Source organism: Leptodactylus fuscus, chromosome 3, assembly GCF_031893055.1.
Source record: "Leptodactylus fuscus isolate aLepFus1 chromosome 3, aLepFus1.hap2, whole genome shotgun sequence".
Lineage (NCBI taxonomy): Eukaryota > Metazoa > Chordata > Amphibia > Anura > Leptodactylidae > Leptodactylus > Leptodactylus fuscus.
This window is the reverse complement of record NC_134267.1, coordinates 196,961,078-196,985,278: the sequence shown is the minus strand read 5'-3', so window position 1 is coordinate 196,985,278 and position 24,201 is coordinate 196,961,078. Positions and strand designations below refer to the sequence as shown.

General features: G+C 43.0%; 1 protein-coding gene across 1 annotated transcript; it reads right to left on the bottom strand.

Annotated features, from left to right (window-relative positions):
• Positions 1–295: 295 nt before the first annotated feature.
• On the bottom strand, positions 296–24,195 carry GK5 (glycerol kinase 5). The gene is made up of 16 exons (XM_075269011.1): positions 24,005–24,195; positions 13,552–13,645; positions 13,384–13,459; positions 11,372–11,465; positions 9,174–9,305; positions 8,322–8,397; positions 6,953–7,014; positions 5,907–5,980; positions 5,758–5,818; positions 5,519–5,645; positions 5,323–5,427; positions 4,759–4,853; positions 3,129–3,232; positions 2,613–2,672; positions 2,396–2,529; positions 296–924 (listed from the first exon to the last, which is right to left on the bottom strand). The coding sequence occupies exons 1-16, from the start codon at positions 24,125–24,127 to the stop codon at positions 776–778; spliced, it is 1,566 nt and encodes a 521-aa protein (XP_075125112.1). The 5' UTR covers positions 24,128–24,195; the 3' UTR covers positions 296–775.
• Positions 24,196–24,201: the final 6 nt, after the last annotated feature.

The following is a 24,201-nucleotide window of genomic DNA, read 5'->3' as shown; positions in this document are numbered from 1 at the left end:
ATGTAGTTTGTCCACAGATTCATTGCATGCAAATAACAGTGATACAAGGAGCAGCAAGTAAAATAAAGCCAAACAAAGGGTGCACAAGGGAAAAGTGAGGATTTAGCATTGCCGTAGATGTCTTTGCAGTTATTTTTCACAAGCTGGATATCCCCTTTAAGAAATTGATTACAAGACAATTCCCAGATATTTCAGGTATGTATAAAGGCACTATAACATAAGAAAACACTTCACAACTTTAACATCTGTGGCAGGAACACTTTGATGTGGTGCAAAAACCTAAGCCTGCCACCAGACTATATACTGTAACCCACTAGGACTGATGGACTGCAGTGAATCCATCATAGTACTACCACACCACTGGAATGGATCCGCCTGTGCAGACTGTGAAGATACTACAGCACATTATGAACTATGAACTCCACATTGCAATTACTGTTTTTTCACTTGCAAGACTTTGTTCCCTTAAGGCCAAAACACCAGCAATGACAACAAGGCACATAAGTTACCATAATAGCAGCACGAACACCTAGAAAAGAAGTGTTCTATCAATCCAGTTATAAATAAAAAACATATATATCGGAAACGAGTAAAAATACAAGTTCGGATTTCCTTTCTTTTTCAGGTAAGCTAACCTGTTGTGTCAGCCATATCCTTCATAGCACCATAGTCTACTTCAAAGACCACGGATAAAATACACCTGGTGTCCATAGTGTTGTGTCATCACTCAGTGTCCTCAGGGCTTACTGATTATAGCACAGACTACTACTATTTGCTAAGAGTCTTTATACCAGTTAGAGCATCGCTGTAGTGCCAGTTCCCATTCAGCCATGGAGGGCTCATAATCTTTCAGCTTGTGCTCAGGTTCATACATAACTTCTGGATGTCTAAGTTTCTTCAATTCCTCTTTGGTAGACCAGATGCCTATACAGGAATTGGAAAACTGGATTAGATATGGCAAAAAAGTCATCTTGATATTGGCCTGACAAATAAGACTACAATCTGCAATATATATTGGAAGAATGATCAGTTTCTGGATTAAATACTTAAAGGAGACCTTTCACCAAATCCAGCTATTTGCAGTCAATAGGTGCAGCTCCACTGATTCGGACACAGTTGGTATTATTTCTCTAGCCCCCGCCATTCCAGCGCAATCGTTGTTGTTAGATTCAGCACAATTATACTCTGTACTGTCAGGTAGGTGGTCTCTGTCATTTTCCTCCACCCTAGGACCGCCCACCTGACAATATATAGGATAGTGGATCTGAAACTAATAACAGTGATCGCTCTGGTTGCTTGGAAACAGTCAAGGCTAAAGAAAAAAAAATTGTAATGCACTGGAGTCAGTGGAATGGCGCCAATTGACCAATGTAGGGAGTTTGAGTTGGTGAAAAGTCCTTTATATATGAGTTTTCTGGGACTACTAGGAATATTAACAGTCTGTTCTTACAAGTGGCCTCTACCATCAGATCGGTAGGAATTGGACTCGGCATCCCCGCCTATCACCAGGACTTAGGCAACCACTGCCCTGCTTTAGTTGTTCACATTGCCTCATACATCTGCCCACCATGAACTTAACAGTAGTTGTGTTTGGTATTGCAGCTTTGTCCCATTCAAGATAATAAGAAATAGCTACAATACCCAGCAAACAATGGTTGTACGAAGCCAATGTCGATTGTTTATTTTAAGGGCCCTGTTATACAAGCAGACAAGTGGGACAGTGAATGAGAACATACCTTGCAGTTGTCGGACACACAATGCCCTGTTTACTACAAGCCAATGTCCTGATGACAATGACTATGGGTACCGAATAAAAGATGCGATCACCCGACAAATAAGGCATCAAACAAGCACTGCCTGAGCCACTATCCTTCAATATTAACAGGGTCGGCAGAGGAACCAGAATACTCACTTAAATGGCAATAAGGGGTGCTCAGCCAATAACAAAGTCTTCCATGCTGAACATAAGCAACAGAATAACAATGGCGGCACTCATCAATTCCTCCAAACAAATTCTTTATTGAGTGGTGCGGCACACACAGAGCAAGTGGTCACATGTTCAATAAAGAATCTGCTTAAAGGGATTCTATCATCGATGTCAGTGGTTTTGAGATAAAGGCATTCCTGGATAGCCTTTAAAAAGGCTTTTCTACTACTACCTTCTTTTTTTTTATTCTCCCTGTCGTTCTGTTGTAATCCTGGTTAATTATTTTATGTAAATGAGTCCACCGAACCCCCCCCCCCCTACATGTCATACCTTTATTCAAGGAATTGGTGAGTGCCGCCATTGTTAGACTATTGTTGATATCTGGCAAAAGAGTGTTAGCCTCAATATAAATGAAGTTTAGGGCAGAGACGTAAACCACCACGTTTTGCTCTTATACCAGTCACATACCTACAGCTAAGCCCGCCAGAAACGCAGCTCCCAGGGAGGACATGTCTGTGTGCTTTGGTTTATCAATGGTCTGGCCAAATAAATCTGCTGTCATCTGCATCACAAAGCTGTTGTTACTGACTCCTCCATCAGCCCTGTCATGTACAAATAAGAAACATCCCATTATAACAATGGAGACAAAAGTCAGGACGTATTCATATGCCGGCTAAATGCATACCTTATTTTGGAGATTTTAATGGAGGTCTCTCTCTGCATGGTTTCATAAAGTTGCCTATTTCTTTGAAAATTAAAAAAAGCAATAAAATAATGAATGGATAAGCACAGAAATACATATATACAGTAAGAAGAGGTGCAATACAGGATAGAACCCACCAGGGGTAGCTGCAGAATTTTGGTAATTAAAAGGATTATCCATTAATTGATGGCCAATCCTTAGGCTTGACTATCAATGTTATACTGAGGGTCCAACACTTGGTATCCTTGTCTCTTACTGAGTACCTGTGTATGGTGTACGGGGCTGTGTAACACGCAGAGAAAGTGAGGGTTTGGGAGTCACTTCAAACAGTTATATCTCGGGTGTTATAAAACATAGAAACGTTTGGTGCGGAGATGCAAATTTTAAAGAAAGGAGACAAAATTTTATAATAAAGTATATTACAAAATACTGCCAGAAAATAAAAGTTTTGTTACACTTTAATATACAGTAAGATTTTTTTTTACATGATATATTTACCTATAAGCCACTGACTCCAGTATGGCTCGTACAAGGTGGCACTTGGTGGTGGAAGGCTTCAGTCCCATGAAGGAGGCACATGCATAAGGATCATTCACTGGAGCCTAAAGACAAAGAAACCATTTAGCAAGAAGAACATGCTCCCTGCCACTGCCTTCCATAATATAGTAATAGAGAAGCACTTACATACATGTACCGGCAGCAGGGAGGGAGAAAACAGACACGTTACAAGCAGACAGTACAGACTCTATATGCATTATCTCTGTCTCTAGAGATGTGTATGCATATAACTGAAAAGCCCACATATAATGTACATGAAGCCACAATGCACAACATCATGGAGAAAAAGCTTGTGGCCAGGGTTTGTAAACGGGTCGCCCTAAACCCCAAGTCATGGTATATATCCTAAAAAAAGCTATATAGGCAAATAAACCTGAGAAACACTACAGGGAATGAAAGCTGCACAGTGTTAATATGGGCAATGAAGACAGGTTTACTTTTAGGAGGTTTTCATAAATGTACCCCAATATGTATAAACTAACTAGCTTTAGTGTCCTGACATTCATCTACAATACATATAGGGCAGAAACAGAAAAGAATAATGGGAATGCAGGGAGCTATAGAAGTCCTATATTAATAAATGTCATTGAACTAAATGCGGTTCTCCCAATGGGTATTACAATCACTGATAGGATCAGCCACCCATGGACACAGGACATGTCAGTAGAAACTAAATTACGTATCCTATCCATAGGCAGAGGTGCTAGTGGTCCAGTCTAAGGATGAGATGATGATAATAGCTGTAATAGAATGGCCACTGATAATTTAAGGCCACATACACACTGCATGGAATTGCCACAAGGAAATCTGACGCAGATTAGTCACTTTGTATTTAAAGGGGTTGGCCAGGCAGTTTCATAGACCTTACTTCCTCTGATTATTTTAGGATGCTGGACCTGGGGCTTCCAGGCTGGTTTCTGACCCCAGGGTACGTGGAACCAGCTCCTGTCCACCTCCTTCCTCCTCTCCTGTTTTCCCAGGTTGGTACCCTTATTATGGAGGCTGGCTTTACTACAGTCAGGCGGAGTAACCAGTCTGGTTCCGATCAAGTGACCCGGCCCAAAGCCTCCAGGTCCAGCTTTATGAAATCACTGAAGGAAGTAATGCAAGTTACCCTCCACAGACAACCCCTTTAATGCACCTAATCGCCATCTTTCCAGAACAGAATCAATAGCATGTTGGTTACTTGACATGGATATATGTAAATAGGGAATAAACGACATGATTCACATGCATTGTTGGCAGAATACTAAGAGATGCTGTTGCATAACATCAAGTTGCCCAACCAAGAAAATGTGCATAACTTGATTGTGACCGGTTTACATTGCATTGTCAGTCTAAAAAAAATCCAGCAGGTTTGGATTTTTTGCAACTGTCATGCCATGGTCGCATTACAATGTCAGAACACAACAACATTCACAATCAATTTGTGCAACGTCACAATGCAACCTTGCGATCTTAGTGTTGTGTGCCCAAGCCTTGGACATGCAATCCACACCTGAATCCTGGCAGAAACCTGTGAATGTGAGCCTTCTATTCCTGAAGGCTGTGCTCTAATGGCTGTACTTACCTGCAGGCCTGTAAAAGATGGTACAAAGTAAATCCCCTCACAGTCTGGGACATTTCTGGCCATTATCTCTGTGTCAGCAAAATCTGTGAAAAGATCTTAGGAATAGAGAATGTTATTTAATAGGTTATTATCTCTATCAGGGAGATATAGCAAATCCTATCGTAGGTCAAAATGACTTCATACACTTTTATGTGTTAAGGGGGTTGTCATGTGAATATCACTTATCCCCTACCCAAAGTAAAGGGTGTGATCGTTGGATCCTCCAGTAACTACAAGAGCGAGGGTCCCTTTTGAATGGAATATGCTATGTTTACTGCCACTCCATTCACTGTCTATAGGACAGCCAAAGATAGAAAGACCCAGTATATAGATATCTCTGATAATCCTATAGACAGCAGATGAAGAGGAAGCAGCCATGGGTGACCCCCACTCCATTCAAGCAAGAAACATACAACCCCTGCAAATATTGAGGTCCATCTTCTCCATGGGGCAACCTCTAAAAAGTGAATCGTTGCTCTCACTATTTGGGTTTATAACTATTCTCAGGACTTACTTAGCACTTACTCAGCTCTTGTGCCCACTTGATAGCTGTCCCTGTATCGGAGGCATTACCCTCTGCTAAACACACCAGCTCATTGCCAATCTTCCAGCCAACTAGTGGGTACAGACCTTACAGAAAACATAGATAAGTATGTAAATCTTAACATAAGACTGCGCTAGGTTATAGAATAAGAGTCAGATCAGTCCAGTCTGCCTATACCTGCTATAGAAGTGTGCAGATTATTTCCAGTATTAATGGTCATAAATGTTCCAGTTCCCATAGTCAATTTAACATCCCCCACATCAAAACAGCACTGGCCGAACATACCAGCCTGTTGGTCTGCAACCTGTGAAGATGTAAAAGTACCAAGAGATGATGAATGTGAATGGCTGTGCCACTGGGCTCATGACTAGATCACCAGGGACTTATTTGAGATCAATAATTATGGTTTCACTCACCAGTGCTCGAATAGGTATTGGAGCCCCAAAAATGCTGGGATCCACTTCTCCAAAGTTGTGACTGAAAAAATAATAAAAAAAAGAGCTCAGGACAGATATTAACCACATATAAGTGGATAGCAGACCCAAAGAAACCCAAGAAACTCTACCTGGTATCCTCCACAGGAGGAAATATAGACAGAGGAATGGAGAGCAGTGAGCAGAGGAAGGAGCTCCAGCACATCTAGGAAAGGAAAACAAGTAAAGGGTCATTGACATGACATCACCTTATAAATCAGGAATTGTGTCATTTGGAAGGAGAACCTGGAGGAAATACACATGAACAAGATGAGAATAGAGAAATTCCATACAGATATAACCCTTGGTTGGGCTCAAACCCAGGAATCCAGCACTACAAGGCAATAGTGCTAACCACTGAGCCACCATGTGGTACTAGATTCTGGAGTCACATGAAAGCTGAGTGTCTCAGCATTCATAGGATCCTAAGACTGCAGTTCTAGCTATAACAAAAAGTGAGACATCACTAGTTAAAAACACAGCTGGGACTGTGACGTTTATATGTAACAGTATAAAGAAGAACAGAAACCAAAAGAAAAACGTTGCTGGTCTTGGTATAATAGCGTTCTAGGATTTTTAGTTTAGCATATTAAAAGAAGCCTATCACCAGAACCTAGAATATCAACCCGCACACATAGATAGGCTAGGGTCACCTGAGCCCAATAGTGCTTACTGGTTTTTGTTAACATGCAAGTGAGCTAATTGGAGCAATAGCGGCATTGCCATTCACATCTTTGAAGCAACAAGGGCATTGTCATTGTCAGAATTCACTTGTATATAGACAAAAAAAAAAGGCAATATCTTGGTAACCGTTTGATTCACAGGGCTGAGTATATGCTGGCTTCTGGTGACAGAATCCCTTTAACTGGGAGCTTTCTGAGGAACCTACACTGCAGATGCAGTGTGAAAAGGCTCAAGTATTTTTCACCATATTTTAGAAAATAGTGAGTGTACAGCTTTACCGACATGGGCAGCAGTGAGGTTTTATTCTTGTATACTTTGGGCAGGATTGGTGCAAATCAAAGGTGAAGCCTCTGCCTGTGGCTTTTCAGAGACATTTGGAAAATAAATGGAGCAGTCTGATTGGTTGCCTAGATTAACTATGTGACCTTTGCAAGTAGGTGTTGTGGCTACCTACCAAGTACGGGTCAAATATAGCAGTGCCACTTGCATTGGAATAGTCTGTTGCATGTACAGAACCTGAAAAGGAGCAAAATAAAACCTTAAAAGGGGTTGTCCAGGATAACCATTTTTTTTTTTTTTTTTTTTGGAAGAAGGACAGGGAAGGTGAAAAAAAAACAAAAACAGAAAACAACCACTCATAGTCACCTGTCCCTGGTGCTCCGGTGTCTTCCACCACAATCCGATCCTGCTGCTCTAGGGTCTTGTTTTGGCAGAAGTCTCCACCACACGTGACTGATTGGCCTCAGCGGCCTAAGTAAAGGAACCAGGGCGTCACTCGCATAAGTCACCTGTGGTGTCCCATGTCCTTTCCTTAGGCCACTGATTAGCCTCAGGAGTCAAGTGTGGTGAGGACTTCCGCCAAAACAAGGTCCCGAAGCAGAAGGACCAGACCGCAGTGGAAGATACCGGAGCACTAGGAACAGGGGAGTAGGTTTTTTTTTTTTTAGCTTTCCTGATCTTTTTGCAAAAAAAATGGTTATTCTGGACCACCCCTTTAAGTTACATGTATTAACTCTAACATGACATTTAACCACAAATAGTTTTAGACCAAAATCTTTATACTGTAGTTTTAAAAACAAAAACACAAAAAAAAAACAACACAACCCCCCCACCCCCCCAAAAAACAAAACCCCAAAACAAGCTAACAATGAAAAAAATTATAAGTATCCAAACATATGAAAATACTACACAATATTCATATATGGCTGGACAGTATGCTATGCCAGAATACGTCTTTTATACAGATATGCATGCTTAAAGGGATTCTACCATTAAAAATCTTTTTTTTCTACTTAAAACATCGGAATAGCCTTTAGAAAGGCTATTCGTCTCTTACCTTTAGAATGGTCTCCGGCCCGCCATTCGGTAGAAATACTGGTTTTTACTGGTATGCAAATGAGTTCTCTCACAGCACTGAGGGCGTCTCCAATGCTGCCAGAGAACTCTCTCCAGTGACGCCTCCATCTTCAACAGCAACCGCTTCTTCTGTCGTCTTCTTCCGGCTGGGGTCACGCTCCGCTCTTGCGCGCATGCACAGTACGCTCCTGTGAGAACTCATTTGCATACCGGTAAAAAAAACGGTATTTCTACCGAACGACGGGCCAGAGACCACTTCTAAAGGTAAGAGACGAATAGTCTTTCTAAAGGCTATTCCGACGTCTTAACTAGAAAAAAAAGATTTTTAATGGTAGAATCCCTTTAACATGGTGAAAAAAGTGATGCAAATCTTGTTGCGGCATCTAGAAAAAAAACTAAAATACATTCATTTTAGTTTAGAAACAAGATTCCTAAAATCCTGTAAACTGCAGAATGACAGCACTTACCATTCGTGAGCTTGTAAAGCAGCCAAGTGTCAATAGTACCAAAACAACAATTGCCCTCTTCTGCTGCCTGACGCACCTGAAAACATTAAAAGGAGACACAAATTAATCCAGATAACGCCAAACAACGTAATACAAAACATGTAAATAAATAAATAAATAAAAATCACAGCTTGTTATCTGTGGCGACTTCTTCTAACTGACTTGATGCTATAACAGTAGCTGCCACTAGGGGGAGTTAATTGCATAGCATTTGTGCAGCTCCTATTCAACTCTACAGTAACTCAACATGCAGTATGGTCCTGTACTTGTAACTGCAGCAACCCCTGGTTAGGTAACACATGTACTTGTGAGCGAAAATACTGTTAAAAAGAACCGGTCAGTTACTTGTTACCCCCTAAATCACCATGAGTGCTTCTCCTGCATTGTCCACTGGTGTCTTTATAATGCCGTCTGCTGCTGCCATTCATAGAAAAACAACTTTTCTCCTGCATTTGAATTACGTTCTTTAAGTCAAGGGAGTGCGGGTCTAATGGAAGAAGCCACGCTTCCCACGCCAAAACCCGGACCCCTGTAAGTAGCATAGTCCTGTTAAAGTCTCCACAACTACCAGATTAGGAATGTCAGCCAATGAGCAGTGGCCAGGTAGGGACATGGAAAGAGTGACTTTAGTTCTCCACTGCCTTGTCTTGAAGGACTGAATCTGCATAAGGAATAATAGTAATTTTTATGCAGTTGGTGGCAGTGGACTGGAGTTATGAAGACACCAGGGGGCAATGCACAAGAGGCACTGTGATGTTCTGATGGTGGTTTTGGGGGGTGAGGCGATACCTAATACATTTCTTCCATCTTTACCTCAGGAATGTTCTGTAAGACCCAGGCCAGCCGCAGGGACACGTGCTGAGTGGTGAAAGTGATCAGGCTCGCGGCTAAAAATCGCTTTCTTCGTGTGAAGAAGTGGAGGAATTTACAGGAACCGTGAATAGTCTAAAACCAAGAAAATGAGAAGAAGATTCTGAGCAATTGTAGGCCGGAGTACATATAAAACACAAGAGATCTAGAGACACATGGTCAGGTCAGTGATATCTATCAGTATGTATAATATGTAAACAGTATCTACCTAACTAAGGCTACGTTCACATCTGCGCCAGGACTCCATGCAGCACAGACCAGTCAGAGAGCCATGCAAGCCCAACTGTTGTGTCTGACGAGATCAGTGAAAAAGAATTTAAAACAATGGATACCAACCCCCCCCCCCCCCCCCCCCCCCCCGTTGGACCCCATTAATTTGGTCTCCATCAGTGCCCGACATTTGTCAGGATCTATCTTTGTTCATTTTTCTGCTGGACTAGAAGAATGGAAATCAAAATGCAGATGTGACTGTGTTGTAACACAGAAAACTCTTCTTTGTAAGGGAAAACTATTATCTAGTAGACTTTCTGTATTCATTACATATATCTGGATTAATAGCTATGAAGACCATGTGAGTGCTGCATGGCTATGGCTCAGAGAGGACGTGGCATCTATCCACGTGACAATAGCAGTGGTTCAGAAGGGGCTTGGAGAGGTGAGCAATTCATTATTTTACGCAGCACCCAGCAGTGTCTTTTCTCGGCTTACATCCCATTGAACTGTTCACTTCCAGCAAATGAAAATCTATCCTAGTCACACTGAACAAGCAGGTGCAAAGCTCAGTGTAAGAGAGACGTAATAACTGCGCTGTAACAGACCATGCACCTGTGTGACCACCACATGGCCCACATTGCTTCCAACCAATGAAAAGGTGCTCATAGGTCACAATCCCTCCCACCAATTGAGGGAATATCCTAGCAATATTCCATTCATTAAGATGGAAATACCACATGATAAATATTGATCATGGAATCTGGGTGGCTAGGGGACAAGATTGGCATCCTTTAGCCCCTCTGATCGAAGGGGATGGCAGTCAGGGCTCGTTCTGCAGGTTTCCGTTTCCTGCACAAAACAGGACAGGAGACGGAAACCTGCAGGCATTTTTCAAGCCCATTCATTTGAAAGGGTTTGAAAAGTGTCCGGCCGTGAGTGCCAGTGAGCGTTTTATGCTCTCCGTGGCGAAACCGTCTTTTTTTTAAACCGGACACAGAGTCGGACATGCAGTACTCTGTGTCCAGTTTAAAAAAAACGGTTTCGCCGCAGAGAGCATAAAACGCTCACCGGCGCTCACGGCCGGACTCGGCATGACAGATTTCCGTCTTCTGCACCTGAGAACGGACCTGAGACGTCTGGGGCATTATCATACAGGCCCAAAAAGCCTTATGTAGCAGTAGCAGCCTGTTGCCATACAGGCCCAAAGCCTGTGCTAGCAGTAACAGGCTATTACTACTACCACAGGCTTTGGGCCTATATGGTAATATCCCAGACCACGTGACATCTGGGATATTACCATATAGGCCTGAAGCCTGCTAGGATTAACATGAGCACAAACAGAATGTCATGCATTTTTCCCCATCAGCTTATACTCGAGTCAATAAGTTTTCCCTGTTTTTTTGTGGTAAAATTAGGGGGGTCGGCTTATATTCGGGTCGACTTATACTCGAGTATATACGGTATATCTGCGCTGACGTCATGTCAGGTCCTGCAGCAGAACTGGAGACAACTTTCGCTGGTCGCGGTGGCAATTTCGGGGGAGTGAGCAACATCTGAAGTAGCCTATGTTTCCTTCCTGGGCAATATGTAGGTATGTGTGAAATTTGCCAAAATCCATTCAGCCGTTTGGCTGTGATTGAGGAACAAATATCCAAACACACAAACTTTCACATTTATATATTTATATTTTCCTGGACTCCAGAATGTAAAATTCTCCTAGTTACAAAGTAATATGGGATTGGGGATCACACATTTGTCAGTACAGTAAGAGATGAATGCCAGGAAGAAATTAATTATAAGTTCTGGATGTTCACGGCCTGTACAAGAGCACCCAACTAAGTAGCTGCCAGGAGTGGCACAGAAATACATTCTTAGGCCACCAATTCCATGACACCATTCTATGATGGCATCCTATGATGTAGTGTTACCTTTAATAGTAAAGAGCTGTTCCAGGAACTGACCAGATCTGCTGCACGAAGGTCCTGCCAGCTGATAAAATTATGGAAAGGCTCTCCAGTCTTCCTGAAAACATGACGGCATATAAGGTTAGAAAATAAAACATACACATCTAATAGACAAAACGTAAGAGCAAAAGCTGCTATATAAGAAACCATAATAATACAACTATTTGGATGACTTGTCTGTTATGCAGGGGGCAATGTCACCTCTCTCTTACTGTGGTACTTGGTATAACTTCTAGGCTGTGGACATCTATTTTGCCCAAAATTTATAGAAATGTGGGAAAAAAAAATAAAAATAAAATACCACATACAATAAGATGACATTGTGCAAAATATGTGCCCATAACCAGAATGTATTTGTTATAATAATAATAAATGTTATTTATATAGCGCCAACATATTCCACAGCACTGTACAATTTGTAGGGTTCAAATACAGACAGAAAGATACATTACAAAGAAAGTCGTTTCACACAATGGGACTGAGGGCCCTGCTCGGAAGAGCTTACAATCTATGAGGTAGAGGGGGTGACACAAGAGGTAGCAGGGGCGGTATTGCTTATTCAGAGGTCAGACACTTTTTAATAGAGGTGACTGTCATTACATAAACATAAAGCTTTATGAGCCGTCAACAGTCGTGTCCTTTAACATGTGGATGGAGCTTGGACCTATAAAGTTATCCTGAGATGACATCATATCATGTGGGGTAATGTGGGAGTGGGGACAGAGGAGGGTTAAGGGTTTACGTTAGAGATTGTGATATTTGTTGTAATTCTTCCAGATTCTTTATAAAGAACAGCCAGATCCTTGAAATAACAAATCTCAGTGGTGTCCAATGGACCCGACTGACCATAATGAGACGGGATCCATCAGCTTTCTTCCATGGTGTTGGTCATTTTTGAGAGACTCCGTGTGCAAAGAGCCTACAATGTAGGAGCGAACACAACCAAATAGTGGAAGTAGGAGAGAAGATCAGCATGGTGGCTCAGTGGTTAGCCTTGTAGCATGTCCCATACCCTAAGGGTCAGTTCACACTGAGTTTTTTGGCGAGGATTTTGACACCAAATCCACCTCAAAATCAGCCTCCAAAAAAGCCTCCCAATATTGTTCAAAATCCTCGCCAAAAAACTCTGCGTGAACTGACCCTAACAGATGGGGATAAAATAGTCAGTGAAATATTTATAATAGACTACATAAATATAAAAATATAGAGAGGGATTGGTGATACCATAAACACGCAGAAAATATAGAAAGATCATAAAATGTGTGATGAAACTGATACGGAAGTGGCTATAGCATAAAAACAAACGGAGGATGGGAATAAGATATACAATAAATAGTAATATTATCTAGGATATCAGCAGAGATTTGTTTTACTGCCCAAACAGTCACTGCATTGATATTTTTGTTATAAACCAGACCGCAGTGTCGTGATCCATGTGATGAAATAAAGCCATTGGTGACATTTTGGTTGTGGTTTATTAATACTACACCACAAGTGTTGCACTGGTCTGCCCACGTGTTAGAAATTATACGTATATTGTACAAATATATTTTGCAATCGGAACTGCAATTGAGAAATGAGGATATGAAAAATGTACAAAAATAGTCATTTGGTGACCTTATGTGAAATACACTCATTGACAAAAAAAATTAAAATAACGCACTCAGATGTCATTGCTGCAAAACTCAGCATTTGGTTAAGTCTCAGGCATTATGCACAAGATTACAGGAGTGGTCTGATTAGACACTGGATCTTACCGCAAGAGGGCGTTAAAGTGCTTTACCCGCTGCCCTATAAATTGGCTCTTTGAGTCTACATTTGGGTAGTGTACTTCTTTTGGATAGATCACTGACTGCTATATTGCCCCTTTTTAAAGGCACATGTTACTACGCATAAACCACAGCCTTGCCAGGGAGAACTTTAGAGCCCGTCTTCCTTCTACAATAGTTTACCCCAGTAATACTTAAACCACTTACTTGTTCCAGTTAATGAAAGTTGCCCTTTGGGTGGAGATTCCAAGACAGGCGACTTGACTCAAATGGATACCTGCATCTGTGGGGACATGATAAACGTCTTGTGTCACTATAGAGTTAATGGTGAAAGTTGCAGAGCAGGTATAGCCATCAGTTTCTTGAAGGAATCACCTTTCACGGCTTCCTTCACCACATTCACAAACTGCTCCCATAGCTCCTCTGGGTCGATCTCCACATGTCCACGTTGAGGATACAAAACTTTTATCTGTCGAGAAGTGAAAACATGTAAGAATACTTTTTATGGATTTCTGCAAAAAAAAAAAAAAACAACACAAAAAACAAAAAGTCTAAATGAACTAGGAGTAGAACTCTGAGCTTAGTACCTCCATTTGTGTGGATACATCCTCAGTCTAAGTGTTTATTCACACTACAGGCTTTCATGTTTTTTTTTTATGGACAGCACACGGCCCCCAAAGCTCACGTCCAGTGTGTGAAAATGTTGACAGTGTGTGAAAATGCAGATGTGCCAAGAATAGATGTTCTTTCATCCAGCATAACATGACAGTCTCCTGATCTACTGGCACAAGATACAACCGTTCTCTCTAACGACATGGCTCCTGAGCTGTAATATATACTTGTGTGTGAGCCACTATAGCTGGACACATACTCTACATATCTGCCAGAGGCTCAATAACCTGCCCAATAAGAACAAAAGGATCAATATGTTAAAATCCAACACCCTGGTCTATAGAAAGTTGGTACTCGCCGATAGATATTAGCTGGTTATCAGTCCCACTGAATTGTCTGACATGTCTAGGCATTTTTAGACTTCATTTACGTGGCCACTTCAGGTGTTTAAAGGGAGTCTGTCAAGTACAAACAGCCTTCCAAACCAATTATAATGTCATGTAGGGGCCTTTATTGGGTGCAGAAACATATTTTTGTGGCCACAAACCAATGAAGAAACGCAGAGAAACTCTTTTTATGTCTATTAAATCAGCCTGAAAGTGCCCTGGAGGTGGGACCGGACTCAGCAGTTTAACCCACCGACAGCTGCCAGTGCACCAAGTCTTCTGGAAAGGCAACCCTGTGACAGCTGCCTGTATATACATCTCCCAAATCAGGCCCTACAGTGAAATAGCAGGCAGATTTGCATATCCATTGTAGGCTAAGGCCCCATGGGACGATTCTCAGCTATAAAGCATCGCAATTCCTCCCGCAGCGCTTTGAACAGAAAGTTCACAGAGTTTTTCTCCGTAGACTGTTACAATTATATCTACGTAAAAGCCGCTGGTGTTTCTGTAGATAAAATTGACATGCTGTGTTTTCCAAAACCATGCCGGTTTTGGAAATCGCAGTGTGTCTGCACTGTGGTTTTCACCACAAAGTGGGCATGAGATTCGCATGAATCCTATTCACTTTGCAAGTACTGTAAAATGCCTCGATTTTTCCCGCAGAGTTTACGCTGTGGGCAAATTGCATCATTTGCGGCCCATGGGGCCCTGGCCTAACAATGATTATCTGCATTGTTTCATCGGTACGTAATGACAAAGGTACGGCTTTAACCCTATTTAAGGCCCCTACATAGCATCAATATTAGTTTGGGAAGTATTTTGGACCAGATAGACTCCTTTGAAACTATTAAAAGGTGAAGAGTGCACATGTAACACACTGTTACATTCCCATATAGGGATCACAATGTACATTTTTTTCCTATCAGTACGTCTTTTGTAGAATGGGAGGAAATCCATACAAGCATGGGGAGAACATATAAACTCCTTGCAGATGTTGTTCCTGGCAGGATTCAAACCCAGGACGCCAGCGCTGCAAGGCTTCAGTACTAACCACTGTGCCCTCTCACTGTTACAGTCTTTGTAATTTGTTTAAATTTTTTAGCTAAAAAAACATGTAAAAATTCTTCAATATTAAACATCAAATTCTTTTAAATTTACTTATGTTTGGTTTAAATAAAAAACAAAACAAACATACATATCTTACACACACACATGAATCAAAGCATTTTGTTGACATGTGACCTAACACAAAATAGCGCACAAGCCAACACAGTGACACTGGATCATAAAAACCGCATGACTTCCTTTGGAGTTTTTGTGATTTCAAAGTCGCATGATGTCGCAAATCTAAAGGAACATTTCAGAAGTGTGAAAACATTTATTGTATTACTTTTATTTAATACCATTATGTATGCCTTTGGTCAGCTTCATGGATATTACATCAAACCATAGTAAACAAGTAGTTATCTGTAGTAAGACAATACGATGTCCTATAGTGACTGCTGGGAGTATAGCGAGACAAGAACATAGTCCAATCTGTATCTTATCTAGGATTTTACCACTCTGACTTTTGTTTCCTCAAGACTAATGATTCCTTGGACCATGGGGTGACAAAAAGAAGGGTGTGGGGCCAATATATACGTGTCCTATTAGAGAATCAGTAACACCATACTGATACTGCTATGTTACTATAGGGATGAATGCAGGGCATTAAAACACAGAAAACGCCCCATTGTGGGAAAAAATGCAGATGTAAAGAAAAAAAAACATAAAAAGCAAAACAAGTTTACTTCTCAGCACTAGTTATGACAGTCCTTGTAAAAGTGATTATTCCTAGAAGAACTACAACCTATCACTAGATATTTTCTAAAAGGAAAACCTGGTAGTCTTCAGTAGTAGATACCTTTTTAATGGCTAACTAATAATGATGACAGATTACAGCAGATTACATGTCCGGTCTCTCCAACATACAGCAACTTAGAATGTGTATGAATTCACATCGCCATACAATTAGAGAACGAAGACTGGACCTTCCCGTATCAAAACATTTCTGCAATGAGGATCATAATATCACCGATCACATGAAAACTTTGGTTGTAAGAGGGAATTTCAAATCAAAGAAAGAACGACGGATTTATGAGCCTGATTCAAACACTGGAGAAGGGACTAAATCTGTCACATGGTTTTATGGCATCTTACAGAAATCACTGACCTGAGACCCTGAGAACTGATAAAAACCTTGAATGTTTACATTGTTTGTACCAATTACTAACAATCCTCTACCCCCCTTCCTCCTAGAATTCTATCCCTATGTGTCCTTTTGTACATAACTATGCATCCTTCAGAAATGGTTTTAAATTTACTTGAGAAAGGAGCCGAGAGTTCCGAAACGTTGTAATCTGTCATCATTATTATTTAGCCATTAAAAAGGTATCAACTACTGAAGACTCTCAAGTTTTGTGTTTTTTTATATTTCCTACCCACAGGCTAACACGGTACGAGAACAAACATTTTCCTTATACTAGATATTTTCTAGACTCAATACAGCATTATGAAGAAGGTGATACAGAGATTTCGCTCTTCCGGTTCAGTATACAGGCACTGCATAGTGCTCAGGTGTATGAAGGAGTCAGATATGTCACTATTGCACAGGTCCTCTCTAAGATGACTGGACACTAGGACTTATTTGTTGTTATGGACGTCTCTTCCCACATTACAAGGAAAAAAATGTTTTAGGATTACAAGATGAAAAGCCTCAGTAAGGGCAGAGCCTTGATTTGTCTGCCAAATAGCTCACACACCTGCCATAGCGGGTTGTTTTGGAGGATCTTATTTCTCTGTGTAACACACCTAATAAAGCTGCTTACTGAGGTCTATAGAACTAAGTCTATGTCAACACTTCTAGTATAAGAGCCGCTGCCAAAATCTATTGTAAGGGAATGTTCACACAGCTGAATATGGAACTAAATTTATAGAAGTTCCTGCCTTAAAGAGGACCTTTCACCACTTTTGGGCACATGCAGTGTTATATACTGCCGGAAAGCTGACAGTGCGCTGAATTCAGCACACAGTCGGCTTTCCCGATCTGTGCCCGGTGTGAAGAGCTTACGGTGCCGGTACCGTAGTGCTCTATGGTCAGAAGGGCGTTTCTGACCATTAGCCAGAGACGTCCTTCTGCCTCGCGGCGCCTATCGCGCTGTGCTGTGGAGCGGGGAGGAACTCCCCCCTCCCTCTCCTGATAATGCTCGTCTATGGACGAATACTGCGAGCAGAGGGAGGGGGCGTTCCTCCCCGCTCCACAGTACAGCGCGATAGGCGCCGCGAGGCAGAAGGACATCTCTGGCTAATGGTCAGAAACGCCCTTCTGACCATAGAGCACTACGGTACCGGCACCGTAAGCTCTTTACACCGGGCACAGATCGAGAAAGCTGACAGTGCGCTGAATTCAGCGCACTGTCGGCTTTCTGGCAGTATATAACACTGCATGTGCCCGGATATGGTGAAAGGTCCTCTTTAAACTAAGGCTGAATTCACACAGGTTTTTTTGGACCAGATTTTGACGCAGGAATCTGCCTCATAATCCGGTCCAAAAAATGTCTCCCGCAGCTAGCCAGGACTTTTGCGGCATTCCGACCGTTGTGACATTCCGCTCCGGATTAGGACCATATGATTCAGCTGCAGAATCTGTGGCAAGAAAGGAAAGCTCGCTACTTTTTTGCACAAGCAGGAAAGTGAACGGCTCCCATTAAAGTTAATGGGAGGCGGTTTTTTGAGCCAGATCCCACATCAAATCCGATCCAAAAAACCCCACGTGAATTCACGTTCACGTAAAACACGTTCAGAATGAGCGCGTACAAAGCAGATCCCATTCATTTCTATGGGAGCCAGCATACGTGCGCCCCCCATTGAAATGAATGGGCTGCGTTTTTCCCCTATTCCTTTCAATGTGATACTCAGGACTGCCTCGATCAGCTGCTCTAAGGGGCTGCAGCACTTCTGCAAGCAGTTACACCCCCTCACTACTTACCTTTCATGCTGTCATAGCGTCTAGTGTGATGTAACCCTTTCACGTCAATGGGACAAAGCTGTAAATACATCAAACGACCACTAGGAATCAGACTGAATGTGATGTATACAGTGAGTGGGCCCCTTTACACAGCTATTCAGCAGGGGTCCCAGGTGATCCCCATGACTTATATTGATGACCTATCCTGATAGCCCCCCCTTTAATGTATTTACATAAAAAAATATGCGTTGTCTGGTGGGATTGATTTATTTATAGAAAAGGGGCAGGTTGGAGAGAAAAAAAAAAAAAAAGTGTCACCTAACCGATCCGCTGTCATTGCCGTTCCAACACTCACAGAGTTCCCTGCTGCCCTCTACTTCCTAGTCCAAATCCCAGTCACCCCACACAGCCAGACCATCCCTTTAACACACAAATATTCTATAGCAGCGGCCTGCAGCTACTCTACCTCTTGTATGGCATGCTGGTACTTGTAGTCTTGTAATTGCTGGCAAACTGTGCTTTTCAGTAGGGCTGGTTGATTAATAACTAAAAATAACATTCAAGTGTATGGGCGATTCTCAATTTTAATCTCGATTTTCAGGTTTTTGGTTAAAGAGACTAAAACATTTCAGCCAGCAGATATCTGATGTAGGCGTCCCCATCCTACCGCCCAACTTCTGAATACAATGAAGAAACCGTTCATCATAGTGTGCAATGGGTGGAGAAAGCTGGCATGGAAAATATCAGACTTCAGGGCAGTGCCATCCGCGATTTCACAATTCTGATAAAATCAGAAACGATTCTTAGGAATGACAATTAAGACCGGTTTCAGACAACCATGTGCTTTTCCAAGATTGTGAGCTAAAGGTATGGGCAGCACATGGGGAACACATGGATATCAAACGTGTGCTGCCCGTCCCTTCACGGCCCTTTTTTTTTTTTTTTAAATGAATAGGAGCCACAGAAGCAAGGGCCACAAAATAGGATCTTACCGTATATACTCGATTATAAGCCGAATTTTTAAGGACAGTTTTTGTTCTGAAAAGGCCCCCCTTGGCTTATACTAAAGTCAAACAAACAAACAAAAAAATGTATTTTTTTTTTTTTGGGGGGGGGTCTATGACCAGCCGCAATAGTAATGTATAGAATCTCCCATAAAATAGTGGGGGGAAAAAAGAAGCTTTAAAAAAATATAATTAAAAAATTTAATAAATAAAAGTTCTAAATCACTCCTTTCCCTAGAATACATATAAAAGTACACATACACATTAGGTATCCCTGTGTCTGAAAGTGCCCGGTCTACTGAATATAGGTTATCTGTAGAGATGAGCGAACAGTGTTCTATCGAACACATGTTCGATCGGATATCAGGGTGTTCGCCATGTTCGAATCGAATCGAACACCACGTGGTAAAGTGCGCCAAAATTCGATTCCCCTCCCACCTTCCCTGGCGCCTTTTTTGCACCAATAACAGCGCAGGGGAGGTGGGACAGGAACTACGACACTGGGGGCATTGAAAAAAATTGGAAAAAGTCATTGGCTGCCGAAAACAGGTGACCTCCATTTTAGACGAATAGTGGATTTCAAATCCGGGTCATATGAGAATGTGAACTTTGTGACTATGAGACAGGGATAGCTGTACAGGCAGGGATAGCTAGGGATAACCTTTATTTAGGGGGGAATGTTATTAAAAATAACTTTTTGGGGCTCTATCGGGTGTGTAATTGTGATTTTTGTGAGATAAACTTTTTCCCATAGGGATGCATTGGCCAGCGCTGATTGGCCGAATTCCGTACTCTGGCCAATCAGTGCTGGCCAATGCATTCTATTAGCTTGATGAAGCAGAGTGTGCACAAGGGTTCAAGCGCACCCTCGGCTCTGATGTAGCAGAGCCGAGGCTGCACAAGGGTTCAAGCGCACCCTCGGCTCTGATGTAGGAGAGCCGAGGGTGCACTTGAACCCTTGTGCACCCTCAGCTCTGCTACATCAGAGCCGAGGGTGCGCTTGAACCCTTGTGCACACTCTGCTTCATCAAGCTAATAGAATGCATTGGCCAGCGCTGATTGGCCAATGTATTCTATTAGCCTGATGAAGTAGAGCTGAATGTGTGTGCTAAGCACACACATTCAGCTCTACTTCATCGGGCTAATAGAATGCATTGGCCAGCGCTGATTGGCCAGAGTACGGAACTCGACCAATCAGCGCTGGCTCTGCTGGAGGAGGCGGAGTCTAAGATCGCTCCACACCAGTCTCCATTCAGGTCCGACCTTAGACTCCGCCTCCTCCGGCAGAGCCAGCGCTGATTGGCCGAAGGCTGGCCAATGCATTCCTATGCGAATGCAGAGACTTAGCAGTGCTGAGTCAGTTTTGCTCAACTACACATCTGATGCACACTCGGAACTGCTACATCAGATGTAGCAATCTGATGTAGCAGAGCCGAGGGTGCACTAGAACCCCTGTGCAAACTCAGTTCACGCTAATAGAATGCATTGGCCAGCGCTGATTGGCCAATGCATTCTATTAGCCCGATGAAGTAGAGCTGAATGTGTGTGCTAAGCACACACATTCAGCACTGCTTCATCACGCCAATACAATGCATTAGCCAGTGCTGATTGGCCAGAGTACGGAATTCGGCCAATCAGCGCTGGCCAATGCATTCTATTAGCCCGATGAAGTAGAGCTGAATGTGTGTGCTAAGCACACACATTCAGCACTGCTTCATCACGCCAATACAATGCATTAGCCAGTGCTGATTGGCCAGAGTACGGAATTCGGCCAATCAGCGCTGGCTCTGCTGGAGGAGGCGGAGTCTAAGATCGCTCCACACCAGTCTCCATTCAGGTCCGACCTTAGACTCCGCCTCCTCCAGCAGAGCCAGCGCTGATTGGCCGAATTCCGTACTCTGGCCAATCAGCACTGGCTAATGCATTGTATTGGCGTGATGAAGCAGTGCTGAATGTGTGTGCTTAGCACACACATTCAGCTCTACTTCATCGGGCTAATAGAATGCATTGGCCAATCAGCGCTGGCCAATGCATTCTATTAGCGTGAACTGAGTTTGCACAGGGGTTCTAGTGCACCCTCGGCTCTGCTACATCAGATTGCTACATCTGATGTAGCAGTGCCGAGTGTGCATCAGATGTGTAGTTGAGCAAAACTGACTCAGCACTGCTAAGTCTGCATTCGCATAGGAATGCATTGGCCAGCCTTCGGCCAATCAGCGCTGGCTCTGCCGGAGGAGGCGGAGTCTAAGGTCGGATCTGAATGGAGACTGGTGTGGAGCGATCTTAGACTCCGCCTCCTCCAGCAGAGCCAGCGCTGATTGGTCGAGTTCCGTACTCTGGCCAATCAGCACTGGCCAATGCATTTCTATGGGGAAAAGTTAGCTTGCGAAAATCGCAAACTGACAGGGATTTCCATGAAATAAAGTGACTTTTATGCCCCCAGACATGCTTCCCCTGCTGTCCCAGTGTCATTCCAGGGTGTTGGTATCATTTCCTGGGGTGTCATAGTGGACTTGGTGACCCTCCAGACACGAATTTGGGTTTCCCCCTTAACGAGTTTATGTTCCCCATAGACTATAATGGGGTTCGAAACCCATTCGAACACTCGAACAGTGAGCGGCTGTTCGAATCGAATTTCGAACCTCGAACATTTTAGTGTTCGCTCATCTCTAGTTATCTGCAGTGCTCCTATTCCGTTGGGAAGGGGTTAATAGGAGCACTGAAGATATCCTATATTCAACCAGGCTGGATTCCAAGTGGGAGAAGAAAAAACAGTCCTCAAGTTCAGGAAAGGGGCAGACAGACAACCAAAACACCCCCTCCCCTTTCCCAGCAACTTCTGCACCCAAAAACCATTTTAATTTTTGAATTTTTTCCAGTAGCTGCTGCTTCCCCCCCCCCCCCCCCCTTGGCTTATACTCGAGTCAATAAGTTTTCCTAGTTTTTTGTGGTAAAATTAGGGGCCTTGGCTTATATTCGGGTCGGCTTATACTTGAGTATATACGGTAATTACACAGCCCTAGTTTGCAGATCTCGAGGATAAAAGGAGAAATGCAAAGTATTCCAGATGTGGTACAAGGAAATGCAAGGCAGCCTCATTCACAAAGCAGCCGCAGGATCAGACAGGACATTATACAGAAGTATTAACCCATTCGGAGCTGAATAATGCACTTGGGGAAAAAAAAGTGTCATAGGTCCTCAGAGAAATCTTCTAAATCTCCTAAGAAATCTTAACAGGAAGAATAGTGCAGCATGCAGAGCTACTCATCCTGTCATAACAGTAGACAACAGATTGGATCCGGTCAGACCCCAATATAAGTCTGACTATTGGGCACTGGCAGCGTCACCTATATGGCAGATCTGGTGTTATATTGACACCTCTGTTTATAACCACAATGCAGATGTGAACAGATGCAGGGCTGCCTGCTGAGTATTTCACAACTCCATGCAAGCGCAGCCCTTCTCCATTCACTTACAGCCAGGAATAGAATCCTATTGATGAGACAGATATGAGTCCTAGAGGTATTTATGGCATGACTTAAGGATATAGCTGTAAATATTAGATGGGAGTTTCCAGGAACCCAGTCGGTCATCAATGTCAAATCAGTTGGGGTCTGACACCTAAACTGATCAGCTGAGGCGTTGCCAGAAGCCATATACAAAGCATACAGTGGGAAGAAATTCTTATTCTATTGAAGTGGCACGCTGCAATGTATGAAGCTTCGGGTCCGCACGGTGTATTGGTGGCACCTGGACCTGGAGCCCTTCTCCTACGGCTGCTTCTGGACTATGCTTGGTGTAGGGTTTCCCATGGCCACATCAGCTGATCAGTTTGGGGTTCAGGTGTTTGACCCCAACCAGAAACTGATGACCTATCTTGTGCATAAAAGTTTAGATTCTGGCCAACCCCTTTAATAAAATCAGGTCTATTACATCTTTATATAAGCAGTGGAGCCGATGGCAGGACCCTGGGATTCAGTTTCTGCCGCATCTATACACCGATTATCCCCATTCAGTGGGGGGAATTTAAGACTGGCATTTCCTTCACCCATCTTAATCAAATCCTCTGCTACCATGAGATACAGCCAAATTATTAAGAAGCTCCGGCCTCCTAATAATCCAGGTGCATTGTAGGAGATCTGTGGACATCAGAAATAAAATGTGCCCCAAATACTGATGTAAGTTTACGCTATAGCGGGTACCATAATCTATAGTAAACTTGTTAGACGGAGGTGTCCCTGTCCTGGATTATTCTCCGTCCCATTAGTAAAAAAGAGAAGTGACCAGAAAGATCAAAGTAACTCATATTTTGCACAAAAAAATATCTGTGGGTCACAACTATTCCCATGTACACCAGACAACTGGCATCATGGGGATAGTGATCTCCCTGCATTGTGTCATTATGGCTATTTCTGGTGCTGAAACTGTGGCAAGATAAGGCAGAACGCCTCAGGGTGCCAAAAATAAAGGAGCGCCCATCACTGACCCCCACTGATATCAACGGGAGCTCAATGTGGACATTTTCTGCAGGGAATTTCGGTACAAAATGTACAAAAATCCCCCCCCAAAAAGTAAAATGTTATTCTGTCATAGACTTCTCATTGTATCCCTAACCTAACACTGGATACTGTGTAGAAGAAGTTTCTTCTGCCCTCCCTTAGTAACAGACTACACATTGCTGCTGTCGGACGCGCTATTGATAAGGAGCAACCTAATAACAAGCGCCATAGTAATGATGAGGATGTAATAAGTGTCAGCTATACACTACAAGCAGTGACAGATGGCTCTGCCAGTCTCCGCGCCCCCTGCCCAGCACATACCTTGTCCTCCGCGCTCCCACACACCTCCGCGGCCGCGTTGTACACGTGACAGCGCAGTACGGTGCTCCCGACATCCACGGCCAGCACCAGCTGCTCCCGGTATCCGTTCCTGACGGCTCCCATGGTCAGGGGCACCGCGGCTCATTGAGAAGAGGCAGCAGAGTGCTAGGGGCGGGGCTACCACAGGTGGAACCATG